General features: G+C 36.5%; 1 protein-coding gene across 1 annotated transcript; it reads right to left on the reverse strand.

Annotated features, from left to right (window-relative positions):
- Positions 1-5,754: 5,754 nt before the first annotated feature.
- Positions 5,755-25,096, reverse strand: CTSS (cathepsin S). Its single transcript, XM_058539067.1, has 8 exons — positions 24,985-25,096; positions 23,924-24,050; positions 21,429-21,551; positions 20,383-20,532; positions 18,389-18,616; positions 17,198-17,363; positions 15,729-15,831; positions 5,755-6,203 (listed from the first exon to the last, which is right to left on the reverse strand). Exons 1-8 carry the CDS (start codon positions 25,008-25,010, stop codon positions 6,104-6,106), a joined length of 1,023 nt encoding a protein of 340 aa, XP_058395050.1. The 5' UTR covers positions 25,011-25,096; the 3' UTR covers positions 5,755-6,103.
- Between the last annotated feature and the right edge of the window lie 812 nt (positions 25,097-25,908).

Consider the following 25,908-nt stretch of genomic DNA (forward strand, 5'->3'; position numbering starts at 1 on the left):
AGGAAAGCCAGGATAGGCAGAACTTAATAGTCAATGTTAAGGCATTTGTATTTTATTTCAGCTGTAATGGAGGCTATCGAATGGTTACAATTGGGAAAGACACTATCTAATTTATGTTTTTAAAAGATCACTCTGGCTGTTGGAGAAGGAATTGAAGGTTGTGGGGGAGTGGGCGTCAGCAAAGATACCTTGATTCATCTTGAATAGTTATGTCATTTAAGGGTTGCTTTTATTTTTCTTTGTAAAGATAGACATGTTATTTATAGTCTCTCTGATAACTTAGAGAATGCATATTTGAAGCATCATCAAGATTCTCATCTAGAGAAGAGTAAGAAAAGACTAATTTTATTTATTTATTTATTTATTTTTAATTTTTTGTTTATTGCAGTAACATTGGTTTATGACATTGTAAAAATTTCAGGTGTACATCATTGTACTTCTATTTCTGCATAGATTACATCATGTTTTACCACCAGAATACTAATTACAACCCATCACCACACACATGTACTGAATTATCCCTTTCACCCTCCTCCCTCCCCCCTTCCCCTCTGGTAACCACCAATCCAATCTCTGTCCCTATGTGTTTGTTTATTGTTGTTATTATCTACTACTTAATGAAGGAAATCATACGGTATTTGACCTTCTACCTCTGACTTATTTCACTTTGCATTATACCCTCAATGTCCATCCGTGTTGTCACAAATGGCTGGATTTCATCGTTTCTTATCCCTGAGTAGTATTCCATTGTGTATATATACCACAGCTTCTTTATCCATTCGTCCCTTGATGGGCACTTAGGTTGCTTCGAAGTCTTGGCTATTGTGAATAACGCTGCAATGAACACAGGGGTGCATGTACCTTTACAAATTGGTGTTTTCAAGTTCTTTGGATAAATACCCAACAGTGGAATAGCTGGATCATATGGTAGTTCTATCCTTGATTTTTTGAGGAATCTCCATACTGTTTTCCATAGTGGCTGCACCAGTTTGCACTCCCACCAGCAGTGTATGAGAGTTCCCTTCTCTCCACATCCTCTCCAACACATGTTGTTTCCTGTCTTGTTAATTATAGCCATTCTGACGGGCGAGAGGTGATATCTCATTGTAGTTTTGATTTACATTTCCCTGATAGTTAGTGATTTTGAACATCTTTGCATGTGTCTGTTGGCCATCTGTATATCTTCTTTGGAGAAATGTCTGTCCAGGTCTTTTGCCCATTTTTTAATTGGGTTGGTAGTTTTTTTGTTGTTGAGATGCATGAGTTCTTTATATATTTTGGAGATTAAGCCCTTATCATAAGTATGGTTTGCAAATATCTTCTCCCAATTGTTAGGTTGTCTTTTCGTTTTGTTGATGGTTTCCTTTGCTGTGCAGAAGCTTTTTAGTTTGATGTAGTCCCATTTGTTTATTTTTTCTATTGTTTCTCTTGCCCGGTCAGACGTGGTGTTTGAAAAGATGTTGCTAAGACCGATGTCGAAGAGCGTACTGCCTATGTTTTCTTCTAGAAGTTTCACAGTTTCAGGTCTTACATTCAAGTCTTTAATCCATTTGGAGTTAATTTTTGTGTATGGTGTAAGGTAAGGGTCTACTTTCATTTTTTTGCATATGGCTATCCAGTTTTCCCAACACCATTTGTTGAAGAGACTTTCTTTTCCCCATTGTATGTTCTTGGCTCCTTTGTCAAAGATTAGCTGTCCGTAGATGTGTGGGTTTATTTCTGGGCTTTCGATTCTATTCCATTAATCTGTGTGTCTGTTTTTGTGCCAGTACCATGCTGTTTTGGTTACTATAGCTTTGTAGTATATTTTGAAATCAGGGAGTGTGATACCTCCAGCTTTGTTCTTTTTTCTCAGGATTCCTTTAGCTATTCTGGGTCTTTTGTTGTTCCATATAAATTTTAGGATTCTTTGTTCTATTTCTATGAAAAATGTTGTTGGAACTTTGATAGGGATTGCATTGAATCTATAGATGGCTTTAGGAAGTATGGACATCTTAACTATGTTAATTCTTCCAATCCAAGAGCACGGAATATCTTTCCATTTCTTTGTGTCTTCTTCAATTTCTTTCAGAAATGTTTTATAGTTTTCGGTGTACAGATCTTTCACCTCTTTGGTTAAGTTTATTCCTAGGTATTTTATTCTTTTTGTTGCAATTGTAAATGGGATGGTATTCTTAATTTCTCTTTCTGCTACTTCGTTGTTAGTGTACAGAAATGCAACTGATTTTTGTATGTTGATTTTGTATCCTGCAACTTTACCGTATTCGTTTATTACTTCTAAAAGTTTTCTGGTGGATTCTTTAGGGTTTTCTATATATAAAATCATGTCATCTGCAAATAGTGACAGTTTCACTTCTTCCTTTCCACTTTGGATCCCTTTTATTTCTTTCTCTTGCCTGATTGCTCTGGCTAGGACTTCCAGTACTATGTTAAATAGGAGTGGTGACAGTGGGCATCCTTGTCTGGTTCCTGTTCTTAGAGGGATGGCTTTCAGTTTTTCACCATTGAGGATGATATTAGCTGTGGGTTTCTCATATATGGTCTTTATTATGTTGAGATACTTTCCTTCTATACCCATTTTATTCAGAGTTTTTATCATAAATGGATGCTGTATCTTGTCAAATGCTTTCTCTGCATCTATTGAGATGATCATGTGATTTTTATTCTTCATTTTATTAATGTGGTGTATTACGTTGATTGATTTGCGAATGTTAAACCATCCCTGCATCCCTGGAATAAATCCCACTTGATCATGGTGTATAATCTTTTTAACATATTGTTGTATGTGATTTGCTAGTATTTTGTTGAGGATTTTTGCATCGATGTTCATCAGTGATATTGGCCTGTAATTTTCTTTTTTTGTGTTGTCCTTGTCTGGTTTTGGTATCAGGGTAATGTCGGCTTCGTAGAATGAGTTAGGGAGCTTCCCCCCTTCCTCAATTTTTTGGAAGAGTTTGAGAAGGATAGGTGTTAAGTCTTCTTTGAATGTTTGGTAGAATTCACCAGGGAAGCCGTCTGGTCCTGGACTTTTATTTTTGGGGACGTTTGTGATTACTGTCTCGATCTCCTTACTGGTGATTGGTCTATTCAAATTCTCTACTTCTTCTTGATCCAGTTTTGGAAGGTTGTATGATTCTAAGAATTTATCCATTTCTTCCAGATTGTCGAATTGGTTGGCATATAGCTTTTCATAGTATTCTCTTATAATCTTTTGTATTTCCGAGGTATCTGTTGTAACCTCTCCTCTTTCATTTCTGATTTTACTTATTTGTGCCTTCTCTCTTTTTTTCTTGGTGAGTCTAGCTTTAGATTTGTCAATTGTGTTTACCTTTTCAAAGAACCAGCTCTTGGTTTTATTAATTCTTTTTGTTGTTTTTTTGGTCTCTATTTCATTTATTTCTGCTCTGATTTTTATTATTTCCCTTCTTTTACTGATTTTGGGCTTGGTTTGTTCTTCTTTTTCCAGTTCCTTTAGGTGCATTGTTAGATTGTTTATTTGAGATTTTTCTTGTTTGTTGAGATAGGCCTGTATCGCTATAAACTTCCCTCTTACAACCGCTTTTGCTGTATCCCATAAATTCTGGCATGTCGTATTTTTATTTTCATTTGTCTCCAGGTATTTTTTGATTTCTTCTTTGATTTCTTTGTTAACCCAGTTGTTGTTCAGTAGCATTTTGTTTAATCTCCACGTATTTGTGGCTTTTCTGATTTTCTTCCTATAGTTGATTTCTAGTTTCATACCGTTGTGGTAATTTTATTTAAAGAAATAATAAGTCTCTGTCTTCACATTTTTCTTGTACTTTTTTTTTTTTTAGTGAAGAAGATTGTTCCTCAGCTAACATTTATTGCCAATCTTCCTCTTTTTGCTGAGGAAGATTGGCCCTGGGCTAACATCTGTGCCCATCTGCCTCTATTTTGTATGTGGGAGGCCGCCACAGCATGGCTTGACGAGTGGTGTGTAGGTCCGTGCTGGGGATCCGGGCCGAGAACCCTGGGCTGCTGAAGCAGAGCGTGCGAACTTAACCACTGCACCACTGGGCCAGCCCCTTCTTATACATTTTTAATGGCATTGTCCAGTGGACTCCTAGTTCTGGAATGTTTAAATCCTCTTGTTCCTTTACCTTTATTATTCAGTTAAAAGTTTTGTCAACTTTTACTGTATGGTAACTCCCAGATTTGCTCTTTATTTGTTTTTAATTTTTTTCTTTTTTCACAGCTGCTAAATTTGTCCAGGGTTTTATCACCTCGCATATATACTTACCATAATATCTTCTGGCTAGTAGCCTTCTTTTTACTTTCATCAAATCATCCTATATACAGGTTCCAAAATTATTTTCTTAAATTTCTTTTTTATTTTAAACTTTTTATTTAAAAAAAACCTTTTATTTCTATAAATGTGAAATTACTTATTGCTAAAAATTTCCCCTTATGTTGGACATACCATAAAGATTTTTGTTAAATATTTCATCACTCTGTTTATTTAGTTCATGGGTTCTTTACCTGGGATCAACAGATTTCTAACTGATCCATGGATAGAATTCAGGGAATTTGTGAATTTGTATGGGAAAAAAAATTACATCTTTATCTTCACTACCCTCTAACTGAAAGTTAGCATTTCCTTCGATTTTGAATGTGGTCCATAAACCATGGTAATATTAGCAATATGATCACCAGAAGAAACTTTATCACTAGAAGAAAACTCAGATATTTTCATATCACATTACAGTTTTTGAGATATCCTCAAATATCACTTATACTCATCACTACTTCAAATTTAAGATAGTTATTAACTTGCATTTATATGAATTTATATTTATATAAATACATTTATAAAGAAGCATGTATATTACTATAGCACAAATTTATATTTTAACATTTTAATAACTGTATTTCAATATAATCTGCTTTCTTTATAATCCTATGTATTTTATGCATTTAAAAACATTATTCTGAGAAGGTGTCTATAGGCTTCCTCAGACTGACAAAGGTTAAGAACCCATGTTTTTGTTCCATTTACAGTGCTTGAAAAGTTGTGGGAAAAATGAAAATGAAAGAATAATCAACTAATTACTTTTTAACTATAATATTTCTCTAACTTTTAATGATAGTCATATATTATGACCATATTTTTATAGTTAGCAATTCTTGTTCTTTAAAATGTACTTAATGGAGAGGGAACCAGAGATAGTGAAATTAGTTTAAGTTTAGTTTAAGATATACTAATAACATCATCCCACACATTTTTCATGTCATAGGCATGAACTTACAAAATTTAAAGTTTCTGCTGCCTATTCAGAACCTGTTTACTAATCTAGATCAGTTGTGTGGAAGATCAATCTGAATTAGATAAAAATATGAGTGGTGAAATACTTTAAAAGAAATGCAGTTTGCTTATTTTATTCAGGTTGACTTAATTATTTGCCCAAAAAAGGTCCTAGCCAAGTTGCTAAAGACTAGGTAAAAATAATTTGAATTAGTATATTAATTGTTGATCATTAAAATAATTCTTACAAAGTGCATGAAAATAGATTGTCTCTTAAGCAGTTCTTTACTTTATCATTGATTTAAAAAAATTATTGAATCTTTTTATTCACAAAGATACAATCTGAGCCCTCAAGACATTACTAAGCTAATAGTTTCTTCCATTAAAGTTGCCATAGCCCATCACCAGGATACCACAATTTACATTCTCTTGATAGAGTATAATAATTACCTAAGAATAAAAAAAGGATGGGATGTGGTAATGATACAAAGTTGAAAGGACAGATATTTATTAAGCATTTATATGCCATCGAGTTACCAAAGGATATTAGGGGACTTAAAAAGACAAAAAGTGCAAAATAAGACAATGACAAACATGACAGATTCTCTTTTGTTGATCAGTTCTCATACAGTTGTATCTGTAGTATATTATTAACTTACTTAGCAGACTTTTTTCCAAGATCTGCAAAGTTAAAAAAGTAGATGAATCGAACTATATTTTCTGTTAGTACAATAAATATACATTGATCATGACACACATTTGTACTGGTTACAGCAGGTAAAATTAGGTTAAGAGAAAGTGTTTTATCTTTCTTGACTTGTTTGAAAGTGAAGAGATCCTCTAGATTTCTGGGTAAGAGGGAAAACTAGCAATCCCACAATGATTTCCACTGTTTCTTGCCATCCGAATATATCCTTTGTCACCAAAGTTGAGGCCCCAGCTTTAGAAAAAGAAATAACACAAAATTACAAATGAATACAATCAAAGCATATTATCACCTTTTTATCTCTTAGATTGTTTTTCTCCTAAAGTGATTATATATGAAAAGCTGTAAAATAAAATTAGAACAAAATTATATAATAATTTCCCCAGGGTTTTTAGGCAATTTTCAAAGATAGTTTGAAAGGCTTTGGTTCTATATTGATGAATAGACTTAATACCTAAGAAAAACAATATAAGGTCCATGCCAAACCTTTAATCCTCCTACTTTGTAAATATGTCTTCTGCAGGAAAAGAGTATTATTATCCTTTCTAAGGCCCCATCTCTAAATGTTTCTGCATAATAGGATCATAGGTAATGATTTTCTATCAAACTTAAAATTCCTTTAGTGAATGTCAATTAAGAAATATTTTTGAGCGACTACTATGGAAAATGCATAGGGCAGGGAATTCTAAAGTAAGCCATAAAAAGTGCAGCTCTCAAACAGCTTTTTGACCTAGAAGTGGAGCTGAGTGAGATAAGACTTTCTCATAGTTAAAAAATGGAATATGCTACTTTGGGAGGAGGTGAGCTCCCTGGCACTGGAATTGTTCAGTCAGAGGTTGCATAACTTGTCAGAGATGTTGCAGAGGGAATTCATGGGTCAGAGAAGGGTTAGAGGAGATCAATGGTTCTCCCACTTTTTGATTTCATGGACTTTGAGAATTTTTTCAAAATTTTGCAGATTGACATAAAGTTACCAATTTTTAAATTAGCAAGTACCAACATAAAAAAAAAAAGTAATCTTTATTATCACTATCATGTCGTAAAAGAAAGGACATTTTGACACCAAAAACAAAATTTCAGAGGACATAATCTCTAATTTAAGTCCTTTAAGTCCTTTGAGTCAAATAAATTTAGATTTATGAAAGATTCACCAAAATATTCTTATTTTTCTCACTTTGCCCCAGACTAGTGAAAAAACTGACAAAATCCTTGTAAGAGAAATGATTTCTGAAGTTCTTTATGATTCTGAGATTTTATAATTGTAGGTATACAAATAATTATAATATGAGGCAGAATTCGTGAAGTGCTATAACTAGGATACAAATAAAAGCATGAAATTGAGAAAATGCTTATTGTGTTTGTATTTGGAGAGCAGCAAGAAATTTAGTTGAAAGGAAAATTGTATGTCTTTAGGGGAGTGGTAGGAAAAGAAGATAGAAAGTTGGTTTGGGGCCATGATATGAAGAGCTTAGAATAGTAGACTGAGGAAATGGTAGTTTAATTCCATAGGCAAAGGGAAGCTGTTGCAAATTTTTGCTCGGGACTCAAAGGAAGATTGTGTTTTTGCTTGCAGTGGAGAAACTAAGTACAGGTTGATTGCAGGAAGACAAGTGGTAAAATTTAAATCGGCTGTGCTTTCATAGGCCTTAAATGTTCTATATGTTAGCCATTCACTGGACACTTTTCAGGTCTTATTTTTCTCTCTCATACCATTCAACACGGTGGTCTACTTCCACCTCACTTCTCTTGGCTTTAAGATACTGCTGTGTCCTGATTTTCTCTTCTTTCTCTGGTCATTCCTTCTTAAACTCTTTCATGGGCTCTGTTTTTGATTTCTTTCATTTATTGCCACTCCCCTGCCTAAAATCCTTTCATGCCTCTCCAATTCCTTCAGAATAAAATCCAGACTCCACTGTCACCTCTTATCAGTGGATATGGTGCTCTTTTAGTATCCAATTTGATAAGCAAAAGCAATAATAATAAATTCTGGCCAAGCTATTATTAATATTAACAGCCGCCGTTTATGGAGCGCTTACTCTGCGCCAAGCAGCTTAAATATATTATCTCACTCAATCATCAACCTGGGTATTATCGTCTTTTTACTAAAGAGAAAAATGGGCAGAGTGGCAAAGTGGCTTGTGCAAAGTCACACAAATGGTAAATTGTGAAGCCAGGGTTCAAATCTAGGATTGTTTTACTCCAAACCCTACTCTAACTTTTATACTATCCCTATCCCTACATTATTCGTGTGAGTGAGGTAGTATGGGGAATGAAATTCAGACCAGAACACCTAGGATCTTACATAAATCATATCTAACTCTATCTTACTTATCTTATATAGTTATTTCATTGCCTTAAAAAATAGGCAAAAAATTTTAGATGAACTGAGTTTGGACCTAAGTTTTGGTAATGAAAGTTGAATTGAGGCTCTTATTACTAGTAGTATGAATTCAGTCAGGGAGATCTAGGAGTCCCAGATCCCATTCAATATCTAGATGACTGACTTTTCCATTCCCAGCTGTATAGACCAAGATCAACTATCCCAAACTTAGTAGAAGATCTCAGACCTCTTTTTGACTGAGTCCTGCTAATCCTCCCTTAAAGAATACAACTAATTAGGGGCTGGCCCAGTGACGCAGGCAGTTGGGTGCATGCTCCACTGCGGTGGCCCGGGGTTCGCTGGTTCGGATCCTGGGCGCGCACCGACGCACTGCTTGGCAGGCCGTGCTGTGGCGGCATCCCATATAAAGTAGAGGAAGATGGGCACGGATGTTAGCCCAGGGCCAGTCTTCTTCAGGAAAAAAAGAGGAGGATTGGCAGATGTTAGCACAGGGCTGATGTCCTCACCAAAAAAAAAAAAAAAAAAAATACAACTAACTAAAAGCTTGCCCGGCTGCATAGTGGTTAAGTTCACACACTCGGCTACAGCGGCCCGGCGTTTGCAGGTTCAGATCTCAGGCATGGACCTACACACCAGTCATCAAGCCATGCTGTGGCAGGCGTCCCATGTATAAAGTAGAGGAAGATGGGCACGGATGTTAGCCCAGGGCCAATCTTCCTCAGCAAAAAGAGGAGGATTGGCAACGGATGTTAGCTCAGGGCTAATCTTCCTCACACACACACACACACACACACACACACAATCTCAAGCTAAATAAATATCTGAGGACAAATTCTTACCTTCAGAACTGTACAAGGTCTGCTCCAAATGTTCATTCCAGTCCTTACCAAGTTGTTTATTTTTATTAACTCTATAGCCCTTTTACTCAAACTGTTCAACTTTGGGCAAATTTCTTAACTCTCTCAGTATCAGGAGTTGCCTGTTCTGTATTGTGGGGATAAAATGCCTATCTCATAGATTACCCTAAAAATTAAAAATGATAAAATGTATTTAAAGTACTTGCACAGTGTCTGTACCTAGTAAATGCTCACTAAGTAGAGGTAGCCAATTTTATTATTATCCAAGGATGAGTCCATCTGATTGGACTCAAGTAGAATCCATCCACTTTTTAAAAAAACATAGCCTTTTTCTAGGGTAACCAACAGTCTCAGTTTGTCTGGGACTTTCCTGGCTTTAAAAAGAAAGTCCTGTGGCCTGGAAACCCCTTAGTCTTTGACAAAGCAGGATGGTTGGTCACCTTCTTCTCCCTGCATATTATAGACTGCTAACTTATTAGACATTCCTTCTAAAATATACATCAATTTCCTTTGTAATAAATTTCAGTCCTGAGCTTCTTATGCTGAGTCAGACACTATTCTAGGCATTAGGATTATGCAGGTAAACAAGATAGACAAGTCTTTTTAAAGCCTACATTCTATAGGGGAAACATACAGTAAACAAAGAAATAAATAATACGATATGATATGATAAGTATTATAAAGAAAAATAAAGCATGGTAAGGAGATACAGAGTGTTGGGAGTCAGGGCTACATTTTATTTATTTATTTATTTATTCATTCATTCATTCATTCATTCATTTATTTATTTTGGTGAGGAAGATTGGCCCTGAGCTAACATCTGTGCCCACCTTCCTCTACTTCATATGTGGGACGCCTGCGACAGCATGGCTTGATAAGCAGTGCATAGATCCATGCCCGGGATCCGAACCTGTGAACCCCAGGTCACCACAGCAGAGTGCGTGAACTTAACCACTATATCACTGGACTGGGCCAGGGCTACATTTTAGATGGAGGAGTCAGAGAATGCTTCTCTGATGAAATATTTGACCAAAGACCTAAGTAAAGTGAAGGTGCAAGTGATGCAAGATCTGGGAAGAAAGCTGGGAATAAGCTTGGTGAGTCTGAGAAATAGCAACAAGGCTAGAATACCTGGAGCTGAGAGAGGGGGAAGTACGTGGAGAGATGGTTGGAGAGACAGGCTGAGGCCAGATACTGTCATGCTTTTATAGGTCATGGGTTTTATTCCGAGTGTGAAGTGCAGTAGGAGAGATCAATAAGAACAAATTTGATGATCTAAGAGGATTTTAGTTTGAGTCAACCTCTGTGGAGCCTGGAATTCATGTTCATGTCCAATCTCTCCTTGTTAGGACTTAGTGGCAGCAGTCACTCTGGTTTTTCATAATTTGTTCCCTTTCTATCTTGCATTTCTCTCTAACAGGCACCTTATACTACAACCTTTATAAAAGAACATGCAGTTCCCTTAACTCACTCACTTTCTCTCACCTCTGGGCTTTTGCACATTTAGCTTCCTTTGCTCTGATTGCCCTTTTTCACCTGGTTAATTCCTTCTTGTCCTTCAAAATTCAGTCAAATAACCTAGGTAAAAGGCCTCCCCTGACTCCCCAGGCTAGGCCAAGTACTCTTCTTCTGTGCTTCCACTGCAGTCTATGCATACCTCTGCCTTAGTGTTTATTACATTCTATTGCAGTGGTCTGTACATGAACCTATTGTTTCCCTGACTCCATCAGACTATGAGTACCTTGAAGCATGATGGAAAGGCTGTATTTTTCATTGCCATATCCCCACAGTGCCTCGCACTGTGCTTGGCACGTAATAGGTACTTAATATGTTTGTTGAATCAATGTATGAGTGAAGGTGCAAAAATGAACAAGAGACTATTCTACCTTTAAGAAGTTTATATTCTAGTGAATGGAGCATGATTTACAGAAATAGCTATAACACAAGGCACAATGTGTTAAACACTAAAATTAAATTTGTAAAGCATTGCTAAAACTTAGAAGTTAGACAAACAATTCTGAGTAAATGTATGGGGTATGGAGGAGATAGCATTTGAGGTAGGTTCTAAGGAATGAAAAGGATTTTTAATGAGGTATTCTTTTCATTTTAAAAGTAATAAGTTGCTTACTAAAGACAATTTTGAAAATACATAAAGGTGAACAAAGACAACCATTATTAACATTTTGTATAATTCCTTCTGGTCCTTTAGTATAACATACATCAGAGAAATTGGGCATACTATTTTTAATTTAATGCTTATATTATATATAAATTTTGTATTTATATGTATTTTTCCATTGAAACATATATTCAAAGTATTTTATTAGGTTATTAGTAATAGTCTGAATAAACATAATTTCTAATACATAGAGTTGATTATGTCATAGTTTATTTAATATCATCTCTATTGTTAGGCATTTTTGGTTGCTTACTAGTTTTCACTATTAAAGAAGAATGCTACAATTTACATAAATTAGGTATGAAGTTTTCCCTATATTTAGGATTATTTTCTTCATATAGATGCCAAGAAATGGAAATAATTGGACAACAAATGTGAACATGTAAAAAGTTCTTGATTCATATTATCAAATTGCTTTCAAGAAGGATTGTAACAATTTACTGTTCTACCAGAAGGTATGAGAGTGCCCATTTCACCATAGACAAGTAGGATTTCTATAGGCAGCAATGGGCTTAAGGGCATTTCAGAAAGATGAAACAGCATAAGTAAAGAAATAGAAATAGCTAAGTATCTGTAAACTTAGGGAATGATTAGTAAGTAGTTCACTGTGGCCAGAGTGTGAGTATGGATGCTTAAGTTATAGTGGAAGAAGAGTTTGGAAAGCTACACTGGAAGCTAGATAATGAAGAACCTTGAATGCCTAGCCAGGAGTTTAGACTTTATTTTGAGGACAATGGTAAACTATTTAGAACTTTTGACCATGAGGCACATGACTTATATTTTAAGAAGATACTTCCATAGCTGGGTGACAATGGAATCTGAATTAAAGCAGGGCCATTAGGAATGGAAAAGAGAAAATACATATAAAGTATGATTCAGAGGCCGAATGGACAGGGCTGTGTGGGTTAAGGGAGAGAAAGGAGAGCCCAAGATGATACCAAGGCTTTAATAATCTGAAGATGGTGATGTATTACCCAAAATAGGGAATGATTTCCCATTGAGTTTATTCTAAAATCCTTTTCAAGGATGGAGATAGAAGGGGAGTTGGGATGGAGGGAGAGAGGAAATTTGATTTTAAACTTGAGGGAAAGAGAGAGGTGTGTGTGTGTGTATGTGTGTGTGTGAGAAAGAGAGAGAGAGAGTTCTTAGTGGTAGTAGGGTAGGTGAGGGGGGAATTTGGTCTTTTCAAGCAGAGCTGTCAAGTTAGAAGTTGGACATGGAAGTCTGTCGCTTAGTAGAGAGGTCATTTTTAGAGACTGTGAACTGGATGTCATCCACATAATGGCAATAGTTCAAACTCAGGGAACAAATGAGTTTGCTTTGGTTGAGCCAGAGTTAGAGCTATACCACATGTAAGGACAGGTAGAAGAAAATAATCTAAGAAATAAGGTTAAAGTTGATATAGCAAAATGAGTCAGGACAGTGCTATGTCATAGATGTCATAGAAATAAATGCAGTAGAGAGTTTACAAAGCAGAGAAATCTTTCACATTTCTGTGCCATTGCTTATACTTTTTGGGTCATTGGGCAACTGATTTTCCTCCTCCAACACAAGAACAATTCCACTCATCTGAAAACTCAGTGCAAGTAGCACCTTCTCTAGGAGCTTTAGGAGTTAGGCATCTCCTCCTTATGGTCCCATAGCCATTTAGACATATATCATTGTACCATGATGTGTTGTATTTTATTGTTTAAAAATATATCCAATTCCACATTGGACTGTGAGCTCCTTCAGGAGAAGATGATTTCTTATTAATTTTTGTATCTCCAGGGCCTAGATAATGCCTGTCACATTGTAGTTGCCTAGTAAATGCTTGTTGAATGAATAAGTGCTGAGAAGAGGTTTTGAATTTATTTATTTATTTATTTATTTATTTATTTATTTATTTATTTATTTTGTGAAGGAGATCAGCCCTGAGCTAACATCCGTGCTAATCCTCCTGTTTTTTTTTTGCTGAGGAAGACTGGCTCTGAGCTAACATCTATTGCCAATCCTCCTCCTTTTTTTTTCCTTCCCCAAAGCCCCAGTAGATAGTTGTATGTCATAGTTGCACATCCTTCTAGTTGCTGTATGTGGGACGCGGCCTCAGCATGGCCAGAGAAGCAGTGCGTCGGTGTGCGCCTGGGGTGCGAACCTGGGCCACCAGTAGCGGTGCGCACACTTAGAGGTTTTGAATTTAAATACTAAAAGATATAGATGATCTTCAAAAAGAGAAGTTTCAGTGGAGAAGGGAATTTAGAACACTGTAGGGAGTCAACAAGATATAAATGAAAGTATTGCTTCATTTAAAAAAGCTATCACTGGTCTAGACCCAAGCTGTTCAGTGTTGTGAGTGGGGTACAAGTGAACCAAGATATTGATCCCCTCAACTACTTTCCCAATGGGTCATATAAATATTATCATCTTCTATGTGTGCCAGACATGAAAAAGGTAGAGAAGCACCTTTTTCTTTGCTTATAATTTGTAGACTATGTATTTCCAGTAAAGATTTGAGGGGTGTTATGGGTTGAATTGTGTACCCCCAAATTTACGTGTTGGAATCCTAACTCCTAGTAACTCAGAATGTGACCTTATTTGGAAATAGGGTCATTGCAGATATATTTAGTTAAGATGAGGTCATTAGGGTGGGCCCTAATCCAATATGACTGGTATCTTATAAAAAGGGAAAATTGCTAGAGACAGACGTGCACACAGAGAGAAAGTCTTGTAGAAATGAAGGCAGAGATTGAGGTGATGCTTCTACAAGCCAAAGAAAGCCAAAGATTGTCAGCAAACCTTCAGAAACTAGGGGAAAGGCATTGAAAATTTTCTTCCTCACAGCCTTCAGAAGGAACCAACCCTATCAACCTTGATCTAACCTCTAGAACCATGAGACAATAAATGTTTGTTGTTTAAGCCACTCAGTTTGTGGTGACTTTGTTACAGGAGCCCTGGAAAACTAATAAAAGGAGAAACTTTAAACGTGCTTAAGTCTCAACTTTTCATATTTCCTCTCTTCTTTCCCTCTAGAAGCTACATTCCTTTTGTTTATGGATTATATAGATGTCAGCTAATTCATGCCTTGAGGGGCCGTTAGGTGCCACATACTGTGCCGAGGATACAAAGACAAGACATAATCTCTACTCCAAAGTCACATACAGAATAGTGGAGTGATAGATAGGTAAACATATAACTTAAATATAAAGTATAAAATATTCCAGTATGCATAGGACATTTGGGGAGCATAGAAAAAAGACATGTTACCCAGACCAAGGATTCAGGGAAAACTCTCGGGTATAGATAATGTCTGAGCTGGCTTTGAAGGAAGAGGAGGAATAAACCAAGTGAGGAGAAAGGATATTCCAGGCAGAGGAACAGCATAACCAAGCTATGAAGATATTAAAGATCAGATGATATGTATGGAAACTATAACTGTGTATGGTTCAATATAACTAGAATGAAAAGTGTGAGACAAGTGCCAGGAGTTGAGGCTGGCAAGGCAGGTAGGGACCACAACACAGATGACTTGTCTTCTCTACTAGGGAACATTAATTTTACACTGAGTGGTACTAAGTAGAAGAGTTATAAGCCTAGACTCATATTTTAGACAAAGCAGTTTGGAAGTAGTATGAAAGACGGATTTGAGAGTAAAGGAGAACAGTTAGAAGGCTATAGGAATAGTGCAGACAAGAGATGTCTTAACTAGAGCAATAATAGAAGAAATGGAGAAGAGACAGAATCAAGGACAGATCTGAGGTGAAATTAGTTTGACTTGTTCCTTGGTTGGATCTGGAGGGATCTAAGAGAAATCCACTGTATCTAATTGGATGACTATGTTGTGCAGTGTTGCTGTTTACTGAAGTGGGAAGTTCTGGAGAAGGAACAATATAGTGGAGAAGGTACTGAATTACTTGGACATTCTGAGTTTGGAGAAACTATGATACATGGAGGTGGATATATCTAGATAAATAACTCTGAAGTTCAGGGCAGAGGTCAGAGCTACAGCTAGAGATTTGAAGGCCCTTTAGCATTGATTATAGCTAAAATCATAAGAATGGAATGATGGTACCCAAGAAAAATGTAGAATAGGAGGAATAATGGGCAGAGGATGGAGCTCTGGAGGAAAGACCAACATTTGAGGGCTAAGCAGAGGAATAAGTATTCATAAAGGAGACCTAGAAGGAATGATCAGTAGAAGATAAGTCATGAAAACAAAGTGCTGAAGGTGGAAATGGAAGTGAAGAAATGGGGGCACTGAGTAATTTAGAATGTCACTTTATAAGAAGCTATAAATGTTTATCATTGTCAAGATCATGATCATCATCATCACAAGAAAGCATTTGCTGAGGCTCCCTCAAATTCCTGATTTTAATTAAATATACATTAAAGTGCAAATATATTACCTGTTTTTCACAAGCCAGTAGTCTTTCCCATTAAGGTTACCATAGCCAACCACTAGGACACCATGATTCACAGTCTGAGTACAGGATGGGTCATAGTAGACACCTGAGAATAAAACATAGATGGAGAAAAAGAGTAAATGGTATGTGACAATGAAGGACATTTGAAAATGTTGTTACTTTTATTAGATTGTTTTGGATGAATGGCAAGGTTAGCTAAATGTTGGGAAAATATACTCTCATGTTTAAACTCTTTAGAGTTCATAATTCTTTGCCTTCAATGCTATATTTGTCAGTTTTCTTGCCAAGTTTGGCATCAATCCAATCACAGTTCCCTCAGAAATCTTCTTTGATAAGCTGCCACCTTTTTCTAATTATTTTTTAACTTATATACAGTCAGTTATTGTATTTCTTTGTATCTATTCCTAAAGTATTTGTTCCATACATTTTCATCCTTTACTAGTTTAAATGCTCTTTAAGGTGAGGTTTTAAAAAAGGTTATGGGGGGGCCGGCCCGGTGGCGCAAGCGGTTGGGTGCGCGCGCTCCGCTGCGGCGGCCCGGGGTTCGCTGGTTCGGATCCCGGGTGCGCACCGACGCACTGCTTGGTAAGCCATGCTGTGGCGGCGTCCCATATAAAGTGGAGGAAGATAGGCACAGATGTTAGCCCAGGGCCGTCTTCCTCGGCAAAAAAAGAGGAGAATTGGCGGATGTTAGCTCAGGGCTGATCTCCTCACAAAAAAAAAAAAAAAAGGTTATAGGGGCCGGCCCAGTGGCATAGTGGTTAAGTTTGCACATTCTGCTTCAGTGGCCCGGGGTTTGAAGGTTTGGATCCCTGGACCAATGCACTGCTTATCAAGCCATGCTGTGGCAGGCGTCCCACATATAAAGTAGAGGAAGATGGGCACTGATGTTAGCCCAGGGCCAATCTTCCTAAGCGAAAAAATGGATGTTAGCTCAGGGCTAATCTTCCTCACCAAAAAAAAACAAAAACAAAAACAAAAAACAAGACTATAACCTTCTACTTTGTCTACTACAATGCCATACCCTTCGTGGGTCCCTCCTTGCACACTACTGTGCTACACCTACAGAACACAGTGGCTACAGTGGTTAGGAGCACAGGCTCTGAGAAAATAGCCCAGTTTCTAATCTCAGCTGACCACTTTCAGAGTGTGTGACTTTAGGCATGTTAACCCATCTAAGACTTGGTTTTTTCATCTGTAAAATAGGGTTATTGTGAGGATTAAATGAGATAATGCACAGAAAGAATTTAGCATAGTGCTTGGCATGTAGTGTTAGTAAACTTTGATAAGTATTACTTTACTAATTAGAACTGGGTATAAAATACATATATGAAATGGAGAATTCTGTTTAGCCTAATCTAAGCATTCAGAGGTGGAGTGATAGGAAAGGATAATATTCTTATTGTGCAATGGCAGCATATAATAAGTGGATAATATATCTGAATTTTTACCACTTTTGTAGAGGAAGAAAGAAGGATGGCTTGCATCTATAGCAACAGAAACAGGTCCTTTATTGGCCACAGCTTCTTTCAAGGCATCTTCACTGCCAAAGGGAAGTTCAGTATACTTTGAACATGTGGCAGCTCGATTTTTTGAGGCATACTGGCACTTTCCATCCTGCAAAAAAGTATAAGTCAGATAAAGAAGTATACTTCAACTTCCTTTTTAAATTACCAATATCTTAAGTCTGGGTTTCAAATATGTTTTCTTTCCTCATTTAGCCTTTTCAAGTGTCTAAAGCTCCTTCCTCCTTTTAAAGAAAGGAAAATAAAATCTTCAAAACCCTAACAATTCCACATTTCATCAATAACAGAAGAAATACAGAACTATTCTATTGTTTTAAATTGTGAACATCTTCATACATGTAAAAGTTGCCAGGATAATGTCCCTCAGACTCTGAGGTGGATTGTAAGAGAATGCTACAGAAAGATCATAAACTCTAGACTAGAGCTTTAAAATCTTTTTGATGATATAATGCCTGCAAGATGATCTGCAGTTTATGTGACGGTTTATAAAGACCATATATTCTGGAAAACAGAGTATATTTCAGATGGGAAAGGGGAAGTTACAAATTCATGTTTGTTGTGTTTACAACTATGTTTTTTAATGGTTAATAGGAAAAAGAACTTGAAAGAAATAAACCAAAATAATAGTGGTTAAAGTGGGAGGTTTTTGAGTGGTATTTTTTATCGTTTCTAAATTTTCTGTAATGTGGATATATTACTTATTGTTTAACAAAATATGTAATGAACCTGTGAGGAGGAGTAGAGTATTATTTGGCTTTTTAGTAGGTAGAAGAATGATGTGGTTCATGATCTGAGAATAAAGTTGAGCATGGGAGACTGCAGGACAAAAGAGTTTAAATACCAAGTAGATATACAGAAAGAATTTTAAGAAAGGTTCACTGAAAATCCATTTTTAAGCATGAATTCTACTTGCTTCTTTAAAACCATTGTGCCACTGATAAATTAAGAAGGCTACTGCATAAGAAAGAGAACTCTTGAGAACTTAAGAATTCCTGAAGGGGTTCTCTCACACACAACACTGCTTCTCAAGCAACTGTCGTGGTGGCAGTTTAGGACAGTCTGTCAAGGAATAGCATAAGGTCATGGGGCAGCACAAAAAGTTTGCTCGTGACACACCATAGCTTTGTAGGGATAGGAAGCTTCTGAATCGATGCCATTGTTATCGATGATATATTGGAAAGCCGTTGTCATGAAGCCACCATTGCAGCCTTTATTCCCGTATCTTTCAGTTGAGCAATCCACCAGGTTCTGTGCACTCAGAGACACCAGCTTTCCTGTTGTCAGCTTCAGCTGTGCTTCCAGGGCCCCCACAGCACTGAAAGCCCAACAAGCACCACAAGAACCCTAAAACAGGGACAAAGTCACAAAGGCAATCATAGAAAGTCAGTAAGGATGACTTCCATAACACAAACTGAGCAACTCCCAACATTTAGCCCTGTCAGTAGTTCCAGGAAGAGCTCCCCCCATTACAATTTCCTTTCTTAGACAATGGAAATGAAGACTAAATACTTGCTTGTTCTCTAGGCAAGGTCTAACCTTGATAAGATTTGCAAATGGCTGAGCTCAGAGCATAATTGTCATATTCAAATATATATATATTTTTAATAATTATTTTTATTTATTTATTTATTCCTCCAGAGCCCCAATAGATAGTTGTATGTCATAGCTGCACATCCTTCTAGTTGCTGTATGTGGGACACGGCCTCAGCATGGCCAGAGAAGCGGTACGTCGGTGCGCGCCCGGGATCTGAACCCGGGCCGCCAGTAGCGGAGCGCGTGCACTCAACCGCTAAGCCGCGGGGCCGGCCCCAGTCATATTCAAATATATTAAGAAACAGTACTTACTGAGCATGTACCAAATCCCAGCTATCTTCACCCATAAGTGAGGGAGATAGATGCCTACAGTAAAGTGATTTTGAGAGGAGCTGGGATGGTTCCCTTGACCTAAAATACCCTTCCTCCTGCCAAATGATGCCTGAATCATAAGGTTAGCATTTTTCAAACATTTTTAGCTTCAGAATTTTTTGATCAAAAGATATTTTACAGGGAAGCATAAACAAACAGAAAAACACAAAGCTGTTTTAGTTATTAAAATATGCAGAGGATCCAGAGCCCCATCATAATTGTTCTCTCTCTTTTCTCCCCTCATCCCACTTTGCTCTCTACCCAAAGGAAGCCAGTTCAGTTTGCTTTTGGTTAAAGCAAAATCAGCCATTAAAACTCAAGCACCCAGGAAAAGGAGCTCATTAAATTATTTATAGTTAACACCCAAATTAGTAGCTTATTGGGTCTTCCCAAAATTTTATTTTAGAGAAGCTCCAGTAAGAAACCCAAAACTATTTGAAAGAAAAATATCAAGGTGGAAAAGAATACAAGATTAGCAGTATCATTCACCTCTTAATTTTTACGTTTTTCATGGGTCACAAGCTGGGGCAGCTGCTCAGAACACTTTGATTTGTCTCCCTTACCCTAACCTCTAAGGTGATACATGTATTTTACCCCTAGGTATCCCTAACTAATTTAGGATTTTTGTAGCTTTTTTTTCTTTTTTACAAGCAAACTAAAGGAAATACAAAAACAGGAACAAATTTATAAAGCCCGCAATGCTTGTTCTAACAATACAAGCCTAGTCATGAATTAACTTGACTGGTACAATTTATAGGCCACTCTCAGCTCTAGTTCTTTCCTCTCTTTCAACCCTGAAATTCATAAGTGAGATGGAGGGAGAAATTTCCTGATTGATATTCTCTCACACAGGATACTGTTTCTCAAGCAATTGGCTTGGTGGAGGGTCCAGTGCAGTCGATGGATAGCATGAACACTAAAAGTTTGTCTTAAAGAGCTATTTGCTTAGTTCATGGTTTTTGTCTATGTGGCTCTAAACATTGGAGTTCTAAGCACTGTGGGGAATACAAATAAAGTACAATCTGTGGTCATACTTTGTCCTCAAGGAGCTTACAGTTTAGTTGGGAAGACAAGAAAAACAAAAATAATTAGAAAATAACATAAGGGACTTATGAGATTCACTGCCAGATTATGTAGTTAGACTAAGTGTTTAAGGAAGAGAGAGCTCTACCTAGGGTACAGAGGCCTGGAATGATAATACTCACCTGATATTTCACTTCAGTAACACACCCCTTCTCTCTCCAGTCCAGAGAATCAGGCAATTTCTGATTAGGATTTGACTTGTAAGTGACATTTCTCGGCCATTGGCTGGGAACTCTCAGGGAACTCATCAAAGACATCACTTCTTCACTGGTCTACAAGGCAAATATATATATATCTCCTTTCACTTATATCCTTCTTTTTAATATCCTAATAACTGTAACTGTAAATATATTTAATAACTAAGAAAAACTAGGGGTAGTTATGACTAACAAAGCTACTGCTATCTGGTGGGTGAATTATCTGGGTCTGTATAGTCTTACACTTTGTGTTAGCATCCTAGTTAATCATTGGGAAGGAGAAGAAGAAGATGTTAAAAACTGGAAGTTATTGGGAGGTGGATTTTTGGTTCAAAGCAAGGCAGAATTTTATAAAAGGGCTGTCTAAAAAGTGGACTGAATTGGTTTTCCTTGTGAGAAAGAATTACAAAACAGATACCTGCATTTAAGTAGGAATTTAATCTACCTAGAGTGTTCCCTTCTAAGGGGTACTATGATTTTAATTTGGCCACAGTGGTAAAGTTTTGTAGGGTAGAATAGAATCTAAAAACTAATGGGAGATTATTTGTGATATTAAATACCCACACTCCTCTGTTAAGAAAGCAGGCGGACCAAATTAAATTGTCAATTTAGACTTACACAAGTATGGTAACTTACTCCAAAAGTTTATGAGTAGTCTTTGGGCAATGCTTTCCAGAATTATTAAAAAATAAAAACAATAGTAGTCTGTGAGTTTAAAATATTCCTTTAAAGAAGGGATTTGTTAAGGAAAGTGGTTATAGTAGGACTAAATAAGGAATATGTATGAATTCTTATGTCCTTAAATTCACTGTTTTCTAACTTTGTACATATGTAGATAATACTCCTTTGTTGTTTACCTTCAAACTGCATTTGGGGAATACTCCTTTGTTGTTTACCTTCAAACTGCATTTGGGGAGACAGAAACCATGCTTACTCAGAGATGAAAGTGGGATTATTTGTAATTTACCTACCATGTCTCCCAGGTGGTTCATGCCTAGATCATATGAATGCATTCCCATCGAATGCTCCAGATTGTGGAGCATCACAAATTTTAGATTCTTTTCCCAGATGAGACGCCGTACTACCTCCTCATTCTAGAAGATAAGAAGAAAGAACATAGTTATACTTAATCCTGAACAAATAAGTGCTCTATAATCTAAATCAACATATTATGGAGCATTCTACTAAATGTGGATCTGTCTGGGAGCGTGCAAATAAATGAATATATCCAATATAACTGGGAAGATTGCATATTGATATTAATTCTTGCTCTTACTTGCTTTGATGGTGATTAATAACATTTTATGATATACATAATTTACTTCCTCAATATGCTAAAATATTTTTTTAGAAACTGCTCATTGTTGAAGTATCTTTTGTAGATGGTAAACTCACTTAATCTTTATAAGTCATTTTAAAATATCTTTTTTTACCATCACTCTTGAAAAACAGTTTAGCTGGTTATAAATTTCTAGCTATTTTTCTTCAGTTATTTGAAGATATTTCTCCATTGCTTTCTGTTATCTGTTGCTACAGAGGAGAGGTCTGTTGTCAGTCTAATTGTTGTACCTCTGTTTTTAACTTTTGTTATTTTATAACTATTGTGATTTTTCTCTTTCTCTTTGATGTCTTGCAGCTTCATTACATGTGTCTGGATGTGGGTTTCTTTATTTTCCTCTCTTTTTGATGGGAGAGTACTTTTGACTGGTGGACTCAGGACTTTCTTTCATATCTAGAAAATTCTCAACCAGTACCTCTTCAAATATTGCTTCTCTACCATTCCATCTAATTCTCTTCTTCAAAAACTTCTATCAGATGTATTTTGGAGCCTCAAACTCTCTTTCACCTCTTTTACCTACATTTTCAAAGTTTTTCCTTTTTCTTTTTATGTACTGCCTTCTGGGTGGAATGCCTCAGTACTATCTTCCAGATTGCTGATTCTGTCCAACTGTTTCCAGTCTGGAGTTTATCCCTTTTATTGGATTCTTATTTCAATGACTTTATTTTTTATTTCCAAGATTTCTAATTGGATTTCTAATTGATTTCACAATATCTTGTTCATTTGTATGGATGTTATTCTGTTACGTATAGTTTTATTTTAAAATAATTTTGGGTTCTATTATTTTAATTTTATCCAGAGTGAATTCATATTCTGATTGTTGATTTAGTTGCCCTCCAGGAGCTTCATTTACAAGGAATGCAATGTACATAGAATACAATATACACGGTGCCTCGTAGAATTGCTGACCCTCGCCCCCACCCCCAAGGCCAGGGTTTCCAATAAGACATAGCCCAATAAGCAGTCAGCAACAGCTCTTTTCTGCCTCATTTCATTGAATGTTAGAGCCCAGGCCCAGACCCTGGTTCCAGGTAATAAGTCTGGGTGCAGCCTCCTCTCCCTAAGATTTTACTGTTACCCCAGTAATGGACATGTACAGATACACTTCCAAACCACTAGAGGGAAAAAAAGTGGAATAAAGAAAAATAAATCTAATGAAGTATAGGAAAGGAAAAAAGAAGTGAACTTTGAGATAAATTATAAAGGTAGGATATTAATCAAAAGTCATTTTCATTCCTCCTGAGGGACTTGAATCATTAGGAAGAAAGATAGCATTCATTTAACCAGGAAGGGGTGCTGATTGCACATCTAACTCTAGTCAACCTTGAAATTAGAGGCCTGGTCCTAAAGAGGAGTGGGTGAGGGGAGAATTCATCACCACTAAGAAAACAACTCATTGCACATACTACTAAAAGTATCATTTTTATGCAAAAATCATACATCAAATTAGTAAGTACATAATACTTGCTTACAAACTCAGAAATATTATGTAGTTATAGGACTTAGTTATTTGAAGCACTATGGTTAAGGTCTTAAAATTGATCAAAAAGTGTGCTTTGAAATAAAAACAAAAGTACAAAATGGGAAGTGAGAGTCAAGAAACATCTGGTAGCTCTTCTGTGTGAAATAAGGCCTTTTTGTCCCTCAAACATGCACTCATTTCTCCTTGGCCTGGGACCTTCACTCCAGTTATCTACTTTGCTTGCTCCCTGGCTTCTATCAGTTCTCTGCTCAAATGTTACCTATGTGTGAGGCCTTCCCTGACCATTCTGTCACATATACATATAGAATGATCATTCCCAGCCTGTCACAGCTGTCTCCCAGGGCCCTTCTACCCCCCATGCCTTGCTTTCTTTTTCTCTACTGCACTTATCACCATCTAACATACTATATATCTACTTATTTATTTACTTATTTTCTGTCTCTCCTACAAGGATATAAGCTCCATAAAAACAGGAACTTTGTTTTGTTTTTCCTGCCATATCTCTAATACCGAGAACAGAATTTGGCAAGAAATGATTGCATAACATTTATTGAAAACACTGCTTGTGAGAATATAATTTTGAGGGGAAGAAAGCACAGGGTACTCAAGTAAAAGCAGACTGTACAAGTGGCAATCCCATCTACCTTTTCCTTGTATTGTTTGCCATAGGTTTTCTTCCAGAGATTCCAGTGATGATCCAGAGTGGTGTCTCTATGCGGTTGTGCTGTTGCAGAGGAGCACACCAGGAGCGCCCACACCAGCCATTTCATTCTGTTAAAGGAAAGGTAACATAGGAAGAGCAGCTGTTAGCTGCATATATTGTGACCATATTTTTTCATAACAAAAGATAGCAATGCAAAGTCTGTCAAAGGGACAGAATATCACAAATCAGAATTATAAAGGGAACTTTCTGGGATATATAGTCACAGGGAGTAACTGCAGATTTATGTTTGAAATACCACTTTCAACACTTAGTAGCACTTTAAAAAATGATTTTCAGAAATTTCCCAATATTTCCCAAAACTTACATCGAAGGTGGGGGAGTTGTGGTGGGGAGGGAAGCAGGGACTGTACAGGATTTGCCAACAAATCTAATCAAGGGAAATCCTCTTTCCTCGTTTTGAAAAAAAAAAATTATCCTTAAGAAGGCAAACCTTTGAAAAATCAGTTTATCTTCATAATTTTTGAATACACGAGCTCTTCTTAACTGGTCTATTTAAATATCCACAACATTTATAGGTAGTTAAAAGACAACTCCCATGTATTGCTTTCACATCCTTGGGTCATTTTATTTTTTTAACTTTTTTTCCCAACAATCAAAATATCTATTTCAAAGGAAGCAATTAACTACTTTTGAAAACACCACTTCTATATTTAATACAAAGAGGCTTTAATGGAAATTCAGTTACTAGCTCCCTCAAACTGGATTCTATTTTCTTTTCTGTTTCTTTCTAATTAAAAACAGCTGGAATTTTAACCATGTAAATCTTCAAATTATATTCCAAAGAAAACTACATTTCAGCTTCAGGCTTAGATGTTCAAGCAAACATTAACTTTTCAAAAAAAGAAGAGGCAAATTGAGCGACATGATTTTTTAGTTTACTTCCTGAAACCAAGGATATAAAACCTGGCAGGCAGAGCAAGCTAAAAACACAAATGAATTCTTTAAATACCAAATGAGAGAAAAAGAACAGACAGTACGTACGTGATGGAACCAGTGGGTCCTCCCATACTAAGAAGGCTTGAAGGTGGCCTTTCTCTAAAGACTGCAAAGGCAGCAAAGAGACCAGTTAAATCAACTTTAAAAAGAAATTGGAACTTGTCACGTGAGGTATCCACAAGGAGGAAGTGAACTTTCATTTCAGTTTCATTTAAAATCTAACTAGATCAGCGACCTCCGGCCCCCTCCCTATGGTTTTGGAGACAAAGTGGATACAGTAAGCCATCCAAAAGAGCCCCCAGCAGAGGAGATCAATAGAACAAACTCAGCAAAATAAGAACAGCACAAGTTTACCCTTTAATCTCTCATCATTTTGCTAATTCACTTTACCTAAAAACACCAATTTTCAGATGGGAAAATTTAGTTATGAAGAGATTAGGATTAAGCTCCTAAAATCCCAGCTTCCTCTACAATTTCCTAGGAAAACCTGTCTTACTCCTTTTAACACAGCTTATCTACGATCTGCTGTTCTTATCCAGCTATTCCTTGGTTCATCAATTAAAAATATCTTTATTGATAGTAATATGTGTTAGTATATTAATGGAAAAAAAGATAACACCTATATACATTTAACTGCTAGAGTGGTTACCTGGGGAGAGGTGGGGGCAAGATAAACTATCATTTTTTATAATTTGCGTTTTCCTAATTACTAATGAGGTTGAGCATCTTTTCACACATTTATTGACCATTTGAGTTTTCTGTGAAATGCCTGTTCATGTCTTTTGTTCATTTTTCTATTGTATTGTTGCTTTTCTTAGTGACTTGTAAGAACTTTTTTATATATTCTGGCTACTAATCTTTGACAGTTATGTATACTAAAAAATCTCTCAGCCTTTCATGTATCTTTTACTCTTGCTTATGTTGACTTTTTCTATATGGAATTTTAAAATATTGATGAAGAAATTTTTT

This window comes from Diceros bicornis, chromosome 4, assembly GCF_020826845.1.
Source record: "Diceros bicornis minor isolate mBicDic1 chromosome 4, mDicBic1.mat.cur, whole genome shotgun sequence".
Classification (NCBI taxonomy): domain Eukaryota; kingdom Metazoa; phylum Chordata; class Mammalia; order Perissodactyla; family Rhinocerotidae; genus Diceros; species Diceros bicornis.

What these genes read in the sequence shown, in the direction of transcription:
- CTSS (XM_058539067.1), bottom strand. Translation starts at nt 25,010, where the DNA reads ATGGGAGGACCCACTGGTTCCATCAC. An exon ending in CCTATCCCTACAAAGCTATG is followed by an intron (nt 17,364 to 18,388) that starts GTGTGTCACGAG and finishes ACTTTTTTGCAG; the next exon opens with GATGGAAAGTGCCAGTATGC. An exon ending in TACTGGCTTGTGAAAAACAG is followed by an intron (nt 6,204 to 15,728) that starts GTAATATATTTG and finishes CTTTTTCTAAAG; the next exon opens with CTGGGGCCTCAACTTTGGTG.